This window comes from Tetranychus urticae, chromosome 3, assembly GCF_039701765.1.
Source record: "Tetranychus urticae isolate SD_2017Ah chromosome 3, NJAU_TeUrti_SD_1.0, whole genome shotgun sequence".
NCBI classification, from domain to species: Eukaryota; Metazoa; Arthropoda; class Arachnida; order Trombidiformes; family Tetranychidae; genus Tetranychus; species Tetranychus urticae.
In genome coordinates, this window is record NC_142960.1 from 3,178,620 (window position 1) to 3,194,756 (window position 16,137).

At 34.6% G+C, this 16,137-nt stretch overlaps 4 protein-coding genes across 8 annotated transcripts; all 4 read left to right on the forward strand.

The window, feature by feature from the left end:
• The first annotated feature begins 114 nt into the window (after nucleotides 1-114).
• On the forward strand, nucleotides 115-7,491 carry LOC107371118 (uncharacterized). Of its 5 annotated transcripts, none has more exons than XM_015939098.3 (5): nucleotides 115-255; nucleotides 706-3,268; nucleotides 3,450-3,512; nucleotides 3,625-3,928; nucleotides 4,029-7,491. In XM_015939098.3, exons 2-5 carry the CDS (start codon nucleotides 740-742, stop codon nucleotides 7,418-7,420), a joined length of 6,288 nt encoding a protein of 2,095 aa, XP_015794584.2. In that variant the 5' UTR covers nucleotides 115-255; nucleotides 706-739; the 3' UTR covers nucleotides 7,421-7,491. The 5 variants fall into 5 exon arrangements, with proteins under 5 accessions (XP_015794584.2, XP_015794587.2, XP_015794586.2 ...); XM_015939100.3 differs by lacking the exon at nucleotides 115-255 and adding an exon at nucleotides 268-401; XM_015939099.3 differs by lacking the exon at nucleotides 115-255 and adding an exon at nucleotides 320-474.
• Nucleotides 7,492-9,250: 1,759 nt separating this feature from the next.
• On the forward strand, nucleotides 9,251-10,050 carry LOC112539882 (uncharacterized). The gene is made up of 3 exons (XM_089268846.1): nucleotides 9,251-9,310; nucleotides 9,659-9,809; nucleotides 9,890-10,050. Exons 1-3 carry the CDS (start codon nucleotides 9,251-9,253, stop codon nucleotides 10,048-10,050), a joined length of 372 nt encoding a protein of 123 aa, XP_089124972.1.
• Nucleotides 10,051-10,090: 40 nt separating this feature from the next.
• LOC149093182 (uncharacterized) lies at nucleotides 10,091-11,873 on the forward strand. Its single transcript, XM_089269054.1, has 4 exons — nucleotides 10,091-10,178; nucleotides 10,512-10,693; nucleotides 11,047-11,476; nucleotides 11,763-11,873. Exons 1-3 carry the CDS (start codon nucleotides 10,118-10,120, stop codon nucleotides 11,188-11,190), a joined length of 387 nt encoding a protein of 128 aa, XP_089125180.1. The 5' UTR covers nucleotides 10,091-10,117; the 3' UTR covers nucleotides 11,191-11,476; nucleotides 11,763-11,873.
• Nucleotides 11,874-12,043: 170 nt separating this feature from the next.
• On the forward strand, nucleotides 12,044-15,179 carry LOC107370957 (uncharacterized). The gene is made up of 7 exons (XM_015938909.3): nucleotides 12,044-12,193; nucleotides 12,266-12,425; nucleotides 12,753-12,935; nucleotides 12,991-13,111; nucleotides 13,181-13,395; nucleotides 13,724-14,239; nucleotides 14,314-15,179. Exons 2-7 carry the CDS (start codon nucleotides 12,308-12,310, stop codon nucleotides 14,799-14,801), a joined length of 1,641 nt encoding a protein of 546 aa, XP_015794395.3. The 5' UTR covers nucleotides 12,044-12,193; nucleotides 12,266-12,307; the 3' UTR covers nucleotides 14,802-15,179.
• Nucleotides 15,180-16,137: the final 958 nt, after the last annotated feature.

Sequence of the window (16,137 nt, forward strand, 5' to 3'; positions counted from 1 at the left end):
CTGGTCGAACCTAAAAAAGGTCAATTACAAAAATTGATTTGTATTGTAACTAAATAAATTTAACCTTTATTTTTCTGTTCATCTTATTAATTTAATCATTTCCATTAATTAAATCTTTGTGTCTTTCCTTGAACCGATAAAAGTGTATAAAATTTAATTTAAATCACAATGACAATTAATTTTTAAACAGCAACATCATCACCATCATCATCTTTAGATGCAAAAACTAGACAGCTTTTCAAGCCAGAAAAGAAAGTAAGTAGTGTGAAGCGCCTCCTATTATAAGGGTTGTTTCTCTCTTTCTCTTTCTCTTCTTTCGCCATCTTGTTATTTGACTTGAGAAAAATCTCTTTTTTGAGCTGTAATGATACTTTTTTCTGATTTTGCTCTCGGTTTTTTTGGTGAGTTTTCCCATTCAAGTGAGATTAATACATAAGTTCAATCAATCCTCTCATCTTATGTTTATGAAATTTAGTAAATAACTTTTCAATTGTTGCAATTAGAACTTGACAAAAGAAAGGAGAAAATTTATTCTTTGTGTTTTTTCTCCCTCTTTCTCTATCTTTTCCCTTCCTTTTCCTTTCTTTTCATCTTTCTCCTTTTTTTCAAGTTAATATTATGATGGTGAATCCTTTGTCTTTAAATCATTTTATCTCAATTTTTTCATAATTTTTACCTCGTTTTTTCTTTCTCTGTGCATTCCAGTTAATATTCGGCTGATCTTGATCTACAAAGGTCCATGAAGTTTGACAATATGGGCGAGGAAACAGAAAGAGATATTTTTATGAAAAGGTTGGCCGCCTTTAATGAATCCCGTGGTGTTTCTATGACCTCATCTCCAACCATAAGTAAACATCCTTTGGATTTGTACCAATTGTATAATGTTGTTAAAGACAAAGGTGGTTTTGTTGAGGTTTCTAAAACCAAGGCATGGAAAGAAATAGCTACTATATGTAATTGTATGGTTAACCCTAGTGCTACCTATGCTATAAGGAAACAGTACATCAAACATTTATTACCCTTCGAATGTAAATTTGACCGAGGAGGAATTGATCACACAACATTAATTTCAGCGAATGAGAACAAGACGAAAAAATCTAAAGAAGCCATGTCTCCTGGTCACAGTGATAGTAATTCCCAAGGTTTCCCACCAACACCCGGTTCAATGGAACCACCATTATCCCCTTATCCGGGCAATGGACCATCACCTATGGGTAACAATTACCCACAAGGTTATCCTCCTCCATCTCATCATCCAGGAATGCCGAATTCACATTATCCACCTCCTGGATCACATCCACATCAACCTGGTGTAGCTTATTCACCTCACCCCATGTCATCACCCATGCCTGGTCCATCTCATTCTCCACATCCTAGTGGTAAAAAATTGAAAGGTGTTCCGTCCCCTGGAACAGCGGATAGTGATTCTCGAGGTAGTTACCCACAGTCGGGTACTCCAGTGCAATTAGAAGGACCTTATCCACCACACCATGGATCAATGTCATCAATGAATAATTATGGACCAGGTCCAGGAATGTATCCTAATCAAATGAATAGGAGTCAGGAAGCTTACTATCCTAATGCATCTAATTTCCCACCTAATAGACCAGCATCTAGAGGAGGGACTCAAGGCTATTATGGTCCACCAGGATATGAGTATAATAGAGAAAATCGTTCTTCTATGGATCCAAATAGACCAGAAGCAAACAATTATAATAATAATCAACCAGGACCTCCTTCTTCGAATCAAGGAGCTCAGTTATCTAATCAACCTCCTTCAACGTCAGCTTCATCATCATCGTCCTCATCTCTACCTGAAAATCATGGGTCATCAAATCCAACTCATCCTTCACCTCATCCTTCTCATCATCCACAGTCTAATATGAATGCTGGTCAACGGTATCCCCATCCATCAGCCTCTCAGCCCCCTCCACCTCATGGTAATATGACAACTCCTCCATATGTACATAGTCAACCTGGTTGGGAAAATAATCAACCAAGAAATGATCAAAATAATGGAGGACCGATTCCTCCACCATCACAGGGTATTCCTGGTCCTGTACCTGGCCCTGTACCAGGAGCTGGAGGAGCAACTAATGGTTGGCCAATGAATAGGTATCCACCACCTCAACCCCCTCAACCTGGACCAGGAGGTCAAGTACCACCACCAGGAATGAATCATCCTGGATATTTACCTACAGCGCCTCCACATGGGCATGTACATGGACATCCTCATCCTCTCTCTCATCAACACCAACATCAGCAACATTCACATTTTTTATCCCATCCGTTTTCGGATGAGATGAAACCCCCCACGCCAACCGGCCATCGACGACACCCTTCTGGCCATCAGCAGCAGCAGCAACAACAACAGCAACAACAGCAACAACAGCAACAACAACAACAACAACAACAACAGCAACAGCAGCAACAGCAGCAGCAGCAACAACAGCAAACGCAATTGAAGAGTGGTCAGTCTGAATCAGGGTCTGACAGTTCGAGTTTTCGTAGCAATCAACCTAGTAGTCGTCCTAGTAGTCGACCAAGTAGTCGCCCGAGTAGCACAGGATTGCCAAGTCCTGCTGCACCATCACGTGGCTCTGAAAGTGAAAATAACAAAGGAAATAATTCGAATAATGTTAACAACAAAGATAATTCCAATAGCTCTGAGAATTCTACTAGAGTGACACTTTCATCATCCACTCCGGGATCTAAGTTGCCAAATCAAAGCCCATCTATACACCAGGAAGCTTATTATCCTAACGCATCACCCAATTTCCCACCAAATCGACCAGCATCTAGAGGAGCTCAAGGCTATTATGGGCCACAAGAATATGATTATAATAGAGAAAACCGTTCTTCAATGGACTCAAATAGACAAGAAGCAAGTAATTATAATAATAATCAACCAGGAGAACCTTCATCAAATCGAGGAGCTCCAGTTTCTAATCAACCTCCTTCAGCTCCATCTTCATCATCATCATCCTCGTCTCTACCTGAAAATCACGGTTCTTCAAATCAACCTCATCCTTCTCATCCTTCTCCTCATCATCCACAATCCAATATGAGCGCTGGTCAACGGTATCCACACCCACCAACATCACAGCCACCACCGACTACACCACAACAATCCTTACTTATGAATAGCTCTGGTTATCCTCCACGAGGCCCAGTTCCAGGACCTTATGGTCCAGTTCCCCCTGGAAATCAACCAGCTTATCCAGGAATGAATGATGCCTATCGCAATAATGGACCCTCAAATGTACAGGTAATTAGATTTTGCTAAGCTTTATATCAGTACATGATTTATCTAGAAATTTACTCCTTTATGAATTTCATTTTTGTTTAAATTTTATTTTCATTATCTTACTCATAATTTTATTTTATTTCTTTATTATTTTTATTATTTCCACTTTTATCGAATGCATTTTGATCTCCTGCTTGTTAAGATGTCAACCCATAATAGTCCACTAGCTCAAAGGCTTTTAGCTGCCAAATCTAATCAACCTCAAGTATGTTCGTTAAAATTTACCCTCAATTTGTGAATTTTGTTATTTAATTTTTATATTTCTAAAATAAGCTCTTTCTAAAACTAATTCTAAATGTTTCATTTTTCTCTCACAGAGTTCCAATTATCAGAGTTTATTATATTCGAGTCCTATGAATAAAGCGCCACATAATGGACCAACACCAAGGTTCATGGGTGAATCTAGGGAAAATAATATTTATGACCAAAATCCTCCAACTAACAGTGGTCATGTAATAGGACCGAATCATCCTCCTGGATCTACTCCACAACATCCCCAGAGTCATCCTGCTTATCCAAAAAGGCACCCTGACTTTATGAAACCCGAACAACAATCTCAACATCATCCACCACAGCACCAACAAACTCCAACTCCACCTCAACAAGCTTCGATATTTCAAGGTAATTTTTCATATTTAAATTTAATTGTCGTGCTCGTCACAGCTTTTATTTTACGTCAATGTTAAATCCATTCTATTTTATCTTTATGTGCATCATTTAGATGGACCGCCCAATCAATATGGTCCATATCCTGGACCTGGACCTGGTGCTAGACCAATGACACCAAATTATCCTCAAGGTGGTGGTCCTCATCAACCATGGAATCGAGATGCAACTTTCAGAGGCCATCCAGGTGGTCCACCATCTCATCCTCCAACATCACAGCCCCCTCCACCTCATGGTAATATGACAACTCCTCCATATGTACATAGTCAACCTGGTTGGGAAAATAATCAACCAAGAAATGATCAAAATAATGGAGGACCGATTCCTCCACCATCACAGGGTATTCCTGGTCCTGTACCTGGCCCTGTACCAGGAGCTGGAGGAGCAACTAATGGTTGGCCAATGAATAGGTATCCACCACCTCAACCCCCTCAACCTGGACCAGGAGGTCAAGTACCACCACCAGGAATGAATCATCCTGGATATTTATCAACAGCGCCTCCTCCTCAAACAGCTTATTCTTATCCACCGGACCATCCAATGAATAAAATGAATGCAGCGCAAAATAGGATGTATCCAGCAGGACAAATGCCTGGAGGTCCACCAATGCCACCAAAAGCTCCTTCAGCCCATTTAACTCGTCTTTTATCTTCAAGTCTTCCTGGATCACCAACACCAAGTCCACACATGGGAGCTCCAAACTCGGGTTCACCCCTTCCTCTTTCACATGGATACGGGCACGGACATGCACATCCCCATCAATTATCTCATCAACACCAACATCCACAAAATTCACATCTAATGCCTCATCCACATCAACAACATGGTCATCATCATATGCCTTATGGACAAATGATAATGAAAAGAGATTTAGTTTTTCCGCATGGTAGTGTTGAGGCAACTCAAGCAAATTATTCCAAACGACGTAAGTTAACGTGTAAAGATTTATCACCGGTCGAAGCATGGAAACTTTTAATGAGTTTGAAATCGGGATTGCTCGCCGAAAGTACCTGGGCATTGGATACTTTAGCAGTTTTGGTTAGTGATGATAGTAGTTATCTTTATTTCGGACTCCAACATTTACCAGGATTATTGGAAATTTTATTGGAACATTATAAGAAATGTTTAAACGACATGTTTGATGGTTTATTCAAAGACACTGAAGTTAGTGGGCATATTGAAACAATTTCACACAAAGAAAAAAGATCGAGAAAATGGTATCAAGTTGGCTCTGATGATGACGACGAGGAAGAGGATATCATTAAACATAAAGAAAGCAGTACAGTTGACATGAATTCTGACGATGATAGTGACATTGATAGTGAAGGAAGCGAAGATGACAATGTTGATGGTATGGTTGATGGTGATAAATATCTTGATGGAAACAAAATCAGAAAAACTGTCAATGTTTCAAAAGATTTTGTTAAAATGGATCATGCAATTCATGTCAACATTCCCAAAATGGATCAACAAACTAAAATGTTGAAATCATCTCTTGACCTTACCTTTAAATCACGTAATGGTAAAACAGTTAGGATGGAAAATGCAGAAGCTCATTTATTTGTGACAGACTATGAAAAGAAATGGGATTATTTAAAGAACGGTTTTCGTGTTGGTAAAGAGCATTGGGCTAAAGGGTATGGAGAAATTACTGATCATATTTTGACGCATTTTGAACCAAAGGAAAAATATCTCAAGCTTGTTAGAGTTATTAGGACGAAAAAATCAAAGAAATCCCATAAAAAATTAAAAACAAAGGATGTGAACAAAAAATCAAATTCTGTTGTTGATGATTGTAACTTAGGATCTTCTTGTCCAGAACCTGTTGTAAAAAAAGAGAAATTAGAAATGCCTTCTCCAGTTGAAAAGCCAGTTGATAATTTACCAAGTGAAGTGAAATTTTCCTTGAATGGCAAATCTTCTGTTAAGAAAGTTTCATCCTGTGATTCCGATGAACTTGAAGAAGAAGCTGATAGTGAAGAAGATTCACCTTTGTGTCCAGTTTTGGATTATTATGATTCAATTAGTCGACGGTGTCTTTGTATTTCAACTTTAATTAGAAATTTATCATTTGTGCCTGGTAACGACGTCGAAATGTGTAAACACCCGGGTTTAATGTTGGTACTAAGTCGACTTATAACATTGAATCATACACATGCCCGAAGGAAACGTAATTTTGCTAAAATGAGTGAAGGAGTGGAAAAATCAACAAGTACAACAAATGGACAGGAAGATCAGCAAACTAATGGAATTATTGACCCTAATTATGGGAAAATGAATGAGTGTTTGGATGGACATAGTAATGAAAGTAATTTGTTGAAGAATTCTTCAATTTCCTCAATAACAAACTCATCATCGTCATCATCATCATCACCAGCTTGTTCGAAAGATAATCAACTCGATGAAGAAATAATGAATCCTCCTTGGTGGGCTGAATCAATACATCTTTTACGTGAAAATACATTGGTTACAATAGCTAATATTTCATGTCAACTGGATCTTGATCCATATCCCGAAGAGATTAGTTTAAATATTCTTGATGGTTTATTACATTGGGCTGTATGTCCATCATCATATGCTCAAGATCATCTTCCAACCACAACAGTTCAATCCTTTTCACCTAAAAGACTTGCCTTGGAATCATTAATGAAATTATCGATAATTGATTCCAATGTTGATTTATTATTAGCAACACCGCCATGGAGTCGATTAGAGAAGATGTTATTAATGTTAGCAAAAATGTTAAATCGTAATGAGGAGCAAACATTACGTGAATTTGCCCTTGTTTTATTGACCAATTTTGCTGCTGCTGATACAAGTATAGCCCGTGCAATAGCTTTAACTGGTTACGCGATTCCTCAGTTGATCAGTTTTATTGAACAATCTGAACAATCAGCATTACAAGTAGCTAACACCCAAGGAATAAATGCTCTTCGTGATAATCCTGAATTAATGGGTACAACTCTTGATATGGTTCGTCGAGCTGCTATTTGTTTGCGACATTTTGCCAGAATACCTGAAAATAGACCTTTGTTATTAGTTCACCAACAGAGACTTTTATCTCTAGTATTTTCACAAATTCTTGATCAAGGAGTAGCTTCTATAATAGCTGATGTTATTTATGAAGTATCTTTGTATGATGATAGTTCGTTACCTCATCCACATTTGGTAAAGTCACTGAAAAACTCATCATCTCCTACATCATCATCTCCAACGCCATCTACATCAACAACTACATCAACTTCAGCCTCAACATCAACATCTTCATCACTATCATCTACATCAACCTCAACATCATCGTCATCGTCAACATCAACATCTTCAGCATCAACATCAACATCTTCTTCAGTATCTGCATCAACTACAACACCGACACCGACTTCAACATCCACATCTACTGAAATCAGTCTATCTATTTGTAAATTAACAGATGAACAGAAAACTTAATATTGTACATGATACTTATTATTATTGAATAATCATAAATCTTAATACATCATAAAGTGAACCTCGTTTAACCAAATAGTGTTAATTATTTATCTTTTTGAATCGGTATCAAGAATCGGAATTAAGAAACATAACAATTTTAGTCAGTCAGTTGCCTTTGCAATGAAACGCTAATAAAAGTTCACATCTTATGAATAGAATTCCGACAAATTATAATTGATATCAAGTTTTCCAGCCTTTTTGCATTCTATTAGTGTTATCTACTAACACTAATAATTGAATTGATAAACATTAAATGTTGAAAGTAATAACAGGCAAACTTGACTATTGTCCACAAATAATTTGAAATCATTTTCTACATCAATTTTATCAGATAATTTGTTATAGCCAAATAATTTTGTGACTGTAACTAGTATTTTGTTGGTCGATCATCGATTGCGGTCCATAAAAATCGAAAGGCGTAATACTGAAATCATAGTAACTTTAAGATAATGGCTTCGCTTTCCAATTGTAACTGAAAGATGTGAGAGGAATGAAGAGTCTCAACCGCTTAAAGAGTGAAAACTTATTTCGTCTGTTAGAGAAGAATGAAGATCTTGAAATTATACGATAAGGTGTTCACTTTGATAGACATTTATTTAAACTGAAAAAATATTTGATAGGAAAGTGAGGGAAGTGGTGTGGTTAGAATTGAATGAAAAGTGTATAATTCCGATAATAGTGATGAGGTTAGTTGATTAGTTTAAAAGGTTCCTTCTTCACTTTGCAAATTGTATTATATTGTCAAAGTAATTACAGTCGAGTCCCTGCAATTGTTTCGAAACTCGACTGTATGTATATCAGCGATTTGAAAAATAATTGTTAAAAGAAAAATCAAACCAGCCATTAACTTTACCAAAACTTGCAGCATTCAAACTTACACTAAACAACTTGGTTCCTCTCATCATTCAACTTTAGAAAATGAAAAGGGCTTTTATCGTCTTTTGATGAAATTCAGCCAAAAGTAATCTTAGATTAATAATAACTTTTTCCTGATTGTATCTCAAACTAATTTCGATAAAATTGCCCCACAAATATGTTCATCAAAAGAAAATTCCTTCTAGGAAGTTTTGGCCTTCCTCCTTTCCAATCTTAAATTTCAACATTGACTGGTATGTATGCAAGTTGCTGTGTGAAAATAATTACAATTAAAGCTCAGCAATAATTAGTAAATTGTTGAAGATGAAAATGTTCAACCAAAGGTCAAGACTTCCATTTAGCATTTGCATCTTATAAATTCTCAAGAAATAGTCGAAATAATCGCAAGTTCTTATAACACTTTTTAAATACACTGCACACATGTTCATAAAGGCAGAAATAGCTTTATCCAATGAAGATTTGTAGAGTTCAGTTAAAGAAAGTAAATTTTATTCAAAGTATTATAAAAAGGAAAACTTTAGTCTACTAGGGTAAGAATTTTCTCTTCTAAAACATTCAATTTAACTCGTTTGCTGGTGGTATTTGTAGTTATGATACAACTGAGCTTCGAGTAGTCCAAGATTTTATAACAATCGATATTGATTAGAATGTCATTCTTGCTAATTTTTTTGATGCAATGAAAAATCCAGAACTAATGGTGGATCTAAAACTGATGATGTTAATGTTGAATGCTGCAACTTTTTATTCGGCAGAAATTCTGCAGAATTGATTGTAAACAATAGGTTAGAGTTGATATGAGAAAAACTGAGTAAATATTGTTTTGTTGTCAAACCAAATATGAATTTATTTAATAAAATAATAATAATAAAAAATAATCTAAGGCGTTTATTGTGATTTTACGATTGCATTTTAATGAATTTAAAAGATTCTTTCAATTTACGTTGGCATCATTTTCACACGTACCATATCATGGTAAATTGAAATTTATTGTGTTTGATCATTAAGTCTTAACATGTCATCTTCACTGCTGAACGAAAGAAAAAAAATGCTGTTTATATTATCAATTGTAATCATTTTACTTTCAACAATTAAAACAGGTAAGAAAAATATATTTATCAATTTACCGAAAATATTAACTCGAGCCATTTCTGCTTCAACTACTAACGAACATAGGAAGTGCTACAGATTTGGTGGATTTGCCATTAAGCATACCTCACACAAGCGTTATCATTAACGCTACCCTAACAGATTCCGTAAGTTGAACATCCAACCAATTGTCATTATATTTTAACTCTTAATGCTTTGCGTCTCTCTTGTCAGAATGCCGGTACTAAATATTTCATCCAAGAATCAATATCAGCTTCTGATGCTTCCATCAAAGGGGGCATTGTGATCTCAGGTGAAAAGGATTCCTACAACATCTATTATAATACTGATTCTGATTTCAACAAGGAACGATTGGTTATTCATGGTAAGAGTTTAACAATAAGAATTGGTGAAATAAATTAAATTAAATTCACTAACAATTCTCATTTATTTCATGATTCAAAGGCACAAATTGTTTACCATTTACTTACAATAACAATTGGGATCAAACTTTACCTGGACTCAAGGAGCCTGTAACTAATCTGGTACTTTTAATGGGACCTTCAATTTTATACCGACTTGGTCATTCCTCACTTGTTTGGGTAAGTATTCCAACAACATTATGAGAATGTTTAATCAAATTCATTTGTTGGATAACAGAAAACAGTTGAAAATAGAAACATAAGAGGAACCATGATGAAGGGGGCGACAACCGAAATAAATAAAAGATTGAATATCACTTATTATTACAAAAGTGAGTGAAAATACAGTGTAGTAGCTAGTAAAAGTCCGGTACTGGAACACAACTTGTCCTTTCTGGCACAGCATACCATCTTTCGATGTACCTAAATTAGCTTTTCTGAACACTCTAGCCCACTCTAACACATATTGCGAATACTTTGTACCCGTCTAACCGTATGATGGTAATTAACCCCATCGAAAGATGGTTTTAAAAACTACATCTAAAGATGGTATGCTGTGCCAGAAAGGACAAGTTGTGTTCCAGTACCGGGCTTTTACTAACTACTCAGTGTGAATTGAATGATAAAATGAACCAAACTCGACCATTCTCTTTTCTTTTCCATAGAACATTTTGATGACGATTATGGAATTAAACATCCAAGTCGAATTGAATTCAGTGGTTATGATCCATCTTCAAGTTCAGTTAGTTACAAAGAGAATCTAATTCTTGATATTTACTTTCAAAATGAGAACTACATTATGTATTACGATGAACTGTATCATGATGATTTTGTGAATGAAGTTAATGTGAGTATTTCCCTTTACTTTTACTTTTAGTATTCACATTAATGATCTTTGATTTATCACAATCACAATAACACAATATTATGAAAGGCATCTTGCATTTAAGTTTATTATTTACTTATTAAACAGAGTTTCCAGATTCATTCAGTTATCAAAATTATTAAAAAAAAAGATTTTAGGTATGATTCTCCAGGAACAAAATGCATGCATCTCTCAATTATTAATAGAATTGGATTTTTAATGCTTTCTCAAAGTAAAACAAATGTCATTTCTAATATTTATTGTTATCAATAGTTAAGCGTTATTTAGTTAAAAGAGAATCACATTCACGCATTTGTCTCTTAACTTTTGATTAGCCTTTACCTGGAATTGGATGCCCACATTACTTATCCATAAGTGAAGCTCAATACCCGTCATTGGAAGCTGATTATTTACATTACACTATGTACGAGTACATTCAAGGATCAACTACTACTCGAACATTCAGTGAGGTTAGTTAACTTGGCCGCACATTTCCAATTTTACATTCATCTTGATCTTCATTTTCAGATTCATGCCTCGGAAAAACACAAATTATTAAGACTAAAAGCAACCCTTCTTGGTGTAACAACTGAAGCTATTTATGATTATAACCTCGGAGTTTCTTACCTCTTCAAGGAGGGTGGATCTTGTAACGTATTTCCCGCAGATAAAAATTCACCTGGAATCGAATCTGATGGTCGCTTCTATTTACACAGTCTTTTCCTTTTTGATTCTAATTTCCAATATCTTGGAAAGTTCCACTTAGTAAGTAACCTACCAACATTTGAAATTTTCTTGATGATTCATTTAATCATATTTAGGGGATATTCATGATAAAATTTTCTTCTTATGATGCCACTTCCATGAATGTGGAGGTGAAAATGAAAATCTAACCTTCATTATGTAAAAGAATATGTAATAATATATTAATTGAACTGGTGGCTAAAAAAATTGAATATAAAATGGATTTTATTAATATTTATCGATTTGATAATTGGATATAACAAGATTGAATATGTAGTTAACAATAACTATTTTGAAACTATCCTAGGAACACCGATCTAGACTTCCCGTATATGCATGGGAATCAATCAGATTCAATGTTAATATCAATGGGAAAAAGGTCGATAAAGCTGTCATCACTCAATATTTTGCTAAATCGGTAAGTTTATTATAGTTTTAATTACTTTAAGTACTTTAAACTATTTAACAAAAACTATTGCTGTAAAAGCGAATAATGTTGTAATTGCAAAATGTAAATGAATGATAAAAACAAATGTACTAATAAATGCAGTGAAAATAGTGAAAATAAGGTTATTATCACTCAAACATATGATTTTCTTGTGTAACTCAATTGTTTTTATTTCTCATTGAATTTGTCCTGAAATATTCAATCAAAATGACTTTTAGAAGGACAGTGAAATATTTTCTGGCTATACGCTTGTCAGTACCACAATTGCCATCTATAAATTGGATTCATCGGTAAGTATTCATTTGAATGATTATGATTTGCAAAATATTAATGTTTCTTTACATATTTTTGTCTTTTGCTAGAAAAAAACTTACACCTTCACGGATGGAATCACAAGAGATTACATGAACTTTGAAAAGGCCGGATTTGAAGATGAACTTCATGATATTTTTACATTGAAAGATTGTAAATACTTGTCTAGTGATAAAACATTAACCCTCGCCTTTAAATTACAACATGAAGGTATGTAATAGTCAATATTGCAAAACTGAGCTTGTCTTATTGCAATGTGGTTTACGAAGACCACATCTTCCATTTAAGTTCAGTGATATGTTGCAGATTTTTAGTTATTACCTGATGTTATCCACATTCAATTTATCTCATTCGCTGAAGATAAAAATTCCTTATTGCTGACTTATTGAATGATTACAATCTTTCAAAATTGAAATTGACTGTAATGAAAGGCAGTAATGTAATGTAGTACAGTGTAACAATGGAAGCTAACAATGGCTATCTATTAATAATTCATCTTAAGTACTTATAACTGCTGATTTTCTTTTTCCCTTTCAGTTTACGGTCGTTCTTCACAAAAACTCACGGAAAACCATGTTTACGAGTTGAAACAGCGCTTCATGTATTACATTATTTCATCCGAAAAAATCAGTCGACTTCGAATCGATACTGTTCATGTTAATTTCAATGACGCACAACTTGAAATAGAAGTGACATTTCTGGATACACTTAGATTGCAATGTAATTATTTTTTGACATTTCATATTCAGTAAATTTAATTCAATTTCTTCTTCAGTTACTTTCAGGGCTAAAACTATGTCTGTCAGTGCAGATACATGTAAAAAGCTGAAGAAAATCAAAGCAAGCAATGAAACTGCATGTTTGGACGAATTATCAAAATTTTATGATCAGCCCAAGTATATATCTCTGCACCTGTACATTTTGATTCATTTGGAAACTAATGATTTTGTTCTTTTCTCATTTAGTGTAGTAATTTATAGACCATCAGATTTTTCCTGTGGATATTCGACAGATTTTGAAGATCTCAAGGAAGATGCAAAAATCGGAGAACCATGCAGCGTCTATCACTTTCCATTGAAAAATTTGCGTCGCATCAACCAAGAAATACCACTCGATCAAATTCACAATACTTTTTTGAAAAAAGTAGAAATTCGTTATTCTTTGTTTAAAGCATATGATGGTAGGTACCTCTCAGCCTTTAGCTATAATGAGCATTCAGATGAAATAATTCCATTTTTGAGTACTTTTAGCTTTCGAATCCTTCCTCCTTAATCTAGTAACCATCTGGCAATCTAAATATTTTGAATAATCTGGTTGTAAAATTTAGAGGTATAAAACCGCTATCTTAATAGTGTCAGACTACTTCATAAGTTAACAAGTAGAATTTCTTTACCAATCAAATGGTCCTAGTTTTGAAATTCTGGCTCTTTTGTCAATAAGTGGAAATATTTCAGCTCCAGATCTAGAATCTAGACCTAAAGTTTCTTTTTGTAACCTTTTCTTTCAAGACGGACTTTTTAAATTAATTGATGTCATCGATAAAACGAAAAACAAAGATACCTCGACTGGTGGCTTTCAATACACAATTAGAGTTGATGCAAAATTAAAAAGTAATGATCAAGTTACAGTGACTGTTCCAGATGCGAAAACAATGTCTGATTGTTATCGAACCTGTCATAATTCAGAGCAACTTAAATGCAATACTTTCTCATTCTGTCAGAATGGTGACTGTAGAGTCAGTAGTTTATTGACGGACGACTCGTATAACGATTCGCGTGTTGAACTAGACAAATCCTGTTCTATTCACGCTCTGAATGCTCTCAATGATTACTTAGAAGTACCTAGAAGAAAATTTAAATCTCCAACCTCAATCGCAGTCGACAAAAGTGTTGATGCTTGTGCAGAATATTGTCATGCTTCACCTGATTGTTTCTCATTCCAATGGTGTGATTATCAATGTTTTTTTGGTGGTGTTTATACAGATGCAGATACTAAATATGATGGTGAATGCAGTGTATATCTTCGTAAGTATTCTTCGAAATGAGTAACAAGTTTTGTTTTATCTAATTATTGTTTATTAATCCATGAATTCAACTAGCCAAAGTATCTGAAAAGTACCAAAAAACGGGCAACAAAATCGTATCAGATGTGCTTTACACTGAAATGAATTTAAATTTCGAACAATGTGCATCATTATGTCATGGATGGTCCGATGGTGACACTGGATGTAAATCATTTAATTATTGTCCTAAAAGTAAATCAGAAAGTTCTTGTTCATTGACTCAATTTTCAGTTGAGAGTTCAAATACTAAGACCATCGAAGGAGGTGATTGTTCAAATTACGAGTTGAAAGTGGATTCAAATGGAAAGAAAAGTAAAGAATCTAGTTCGACTGAAGTAACGACAGGGACAAGTGGATCAGGTGCCTTTGGAATGATTATGCTCTTCTTGTTTGTTGGGGCTTTATTGGGATTCGCTGGACCACTCGGTTACACTAAAGTTAAACAAATGCGTAATGCTTCAGAAGCCAATGAAAGTTTCAGTTGGACAAGACAAGTAAATGAACAAGCTGAGAATATAAATTGAATTACTGTTCATAATATCATAGTAGATGAAATTGCTGACCAATCGTAAATCTTCTTGTGAACTTAATCCCTGCTTTTCAGATTTGAAAAGAAATTTGAATGACAGTAAATTACTTTACGACTCGTTTCAATTTTTATCTAATGAACTCTATTCCAAATGAAAATCAATCATAGTTTGTTCTGAATTTCGATAATAAAGCAAATTGATAATAAACAGGATAAGGAAGCCAGCTATGTTTTTGCCTTTTCTTCACTATAAATTTCATTGATAATTTCTTGGTGCAAAATTTATCCTTCTAAGATCATTTTTGCCCTGATAGCGCCTTTATTCACTTTAAATTTTTTAATGATCAGAATTAAAATACTTTATAAGTTAACAGTTACAAATGATCAACTTTTTCAATGCGAGGATTATTGAGCAAGCGAAGCCAACTAAAGCGAATGAGTTGGTAAGCCTGAGAGCAGAGGGCGGTAGACTTAATCGAAAATTAATGAAATTGCGGACTGTTCATGACTTTAGTTTCATTTCGCTAGAAGCAAACCGAAGAATAAATGGCCGAAGAGTCCTGGCGAGTCCAAGAGTTGCTTCTTAGGCACAGTTATCAAACATAGAATATGTATTAAATTCATGTAATTTCAATAACTTTAATGTTTTATATATTGATTTAATGAAGTTTTTTCGGCAACACCATTCAGTTAGCTTAGTCCCTTCAAGTTCTCTCAACCATTCTGCTTCATTATCTTATACATTAATCTTTGGTAGGAAATAACTGATCGATCAGTTGAATGATTAGATGTACAAAAGTTTAATCAAGTTTATAATTACTGTTCTCATCCTTATCATTTGCAAAAACTAGAGAATTTTGATGAAGATTCTGGAATAAAAAATCCAAGTCGAATTGAATTCAGTGGTTATGATCCAACTTCAATTATATACAAAGAGAATCTTATTCTTGACATACCTTCAAAATGAGAAACTTCAAAACTACAAGAGGAAATGGGTTTGATGTCAAAGGGGAATGGTATATTCCCTTAAACGAACTTTCTTTACATTCTGTACAGGCTACTACGATATTGGTAGCGCCTCAAACTATCCTTGTACGTGAGTATTATCTTTAGAGAATGAAAACAGCTTAAATAATCATTTGCGAAAATTCATCCAAAAGTAATTTACATCAAAAATCATGCTTTGACAGTTGTAAATAAACTTATTCCGATGAAATTGCTGCATAAAATATTAAATTAAACTTCCGTCACTGTACATTATTGCAGTCATGTCAGCACTCAAGAAAAGTGACAGTATTATATAATAAAGGGTATAAGTCCCATGGGAATCT

What these genes read in the sequence shown, in the direction of transcription:
- LOC149093182 (XM_089269054.1), top strand. Translation starts at nt 10,118, where the DNA reads ATGATGAAGGGGGCGACAACCGAAATAAATAAAAGATTGAATATCACT. An exon ending in TATCACTTATTATTACAAAA is followed by an intron (nt 10,179 to 10,511) that starts GTGAGTGAAAAT and finishes TCTTTTCCATAG; the next exon opens with AACATTTTGATGACGATTAT. An exon ending in ATTTTGTGAATGAAGTTAAT is followed by an intron (nt 10,694 to 11,046) that starts GTGAGTATTTCC and finishes ACTTTTGATTAG; the next exon opens with CCTTTACCTGGAATTGGATG.
- LOC107371118 (XM_015939098.3), top strand. Translation starts at nt 740, where the DNA reads ATGAAGTTTGACAATATGGGCGAGGAAACAGAAAGAGATATTTTTATG. An exon ending in ATGGACCCTCAAATGTACAG is followed by an intron (nt 3,269 to 3,449) that starts GTAATTAGATTT and finishes CTGCTTGTTAAG; the next exon opens with ATGTCAACCCATAATAGTCC. An exon ending in ACAAGCTTCGATATTTCAAG is followed by an intron (nt 3,929 to 4,028) that starts GTAATTTTTCAT and finishes TGCATCATTTAG; the next exon opens with ATGGACCGCCCAATCAATAT.
- LOC112539882 (XM_089268846.1), top strand. Translation starts at nt 9,251, where the DNA reads ATGAATTTAAAAGATTCTTTCAATTTACGTTGGCATCATTTTCACACG. An exon ending in TTCACACGTACCATATCATG is followed by an intron (nt 9,311 to 9,658) that starts GTAAATTGAAAT and finishes CTCTCTTGTCAG; the next exon opens with AATGCCGGTACTAAATATTT. An exon ending in GGAACGATTGGTTATTCATG is followed by an intron (nt 9,810 to 9,889) that starts GTAAGAGTTTAA and finishes CATGATTCAAAG; the next exon opens with GCACAAATTGTTTACCATTT.
- LOC107370957 (XM_015938909.3), top strand. Translation starts at nt 12,308, where the DNA reads ATGAACTTTGAAAAGGCCGGATTTGAAGATGAACTTCATGATATTTTT. An exon ending in GGATACACTTAGATTGCAAT is followed by an intron (nt 12,936 to 12,990) that starts GTAATTATTTTT and finishes TTTCTTCTTCAG; the next exon opens with TTACTTTCAGGGCTAAAACT. An exon ending in TTTGTTTAAAGCATATGATG is followed by an intron (nt 13,396 to 13,723) that starts GTAGGTACCTCT and finishes TTTTCTTTCAAG; the next exon opens with ACGGACTTTTTAAATTAATT.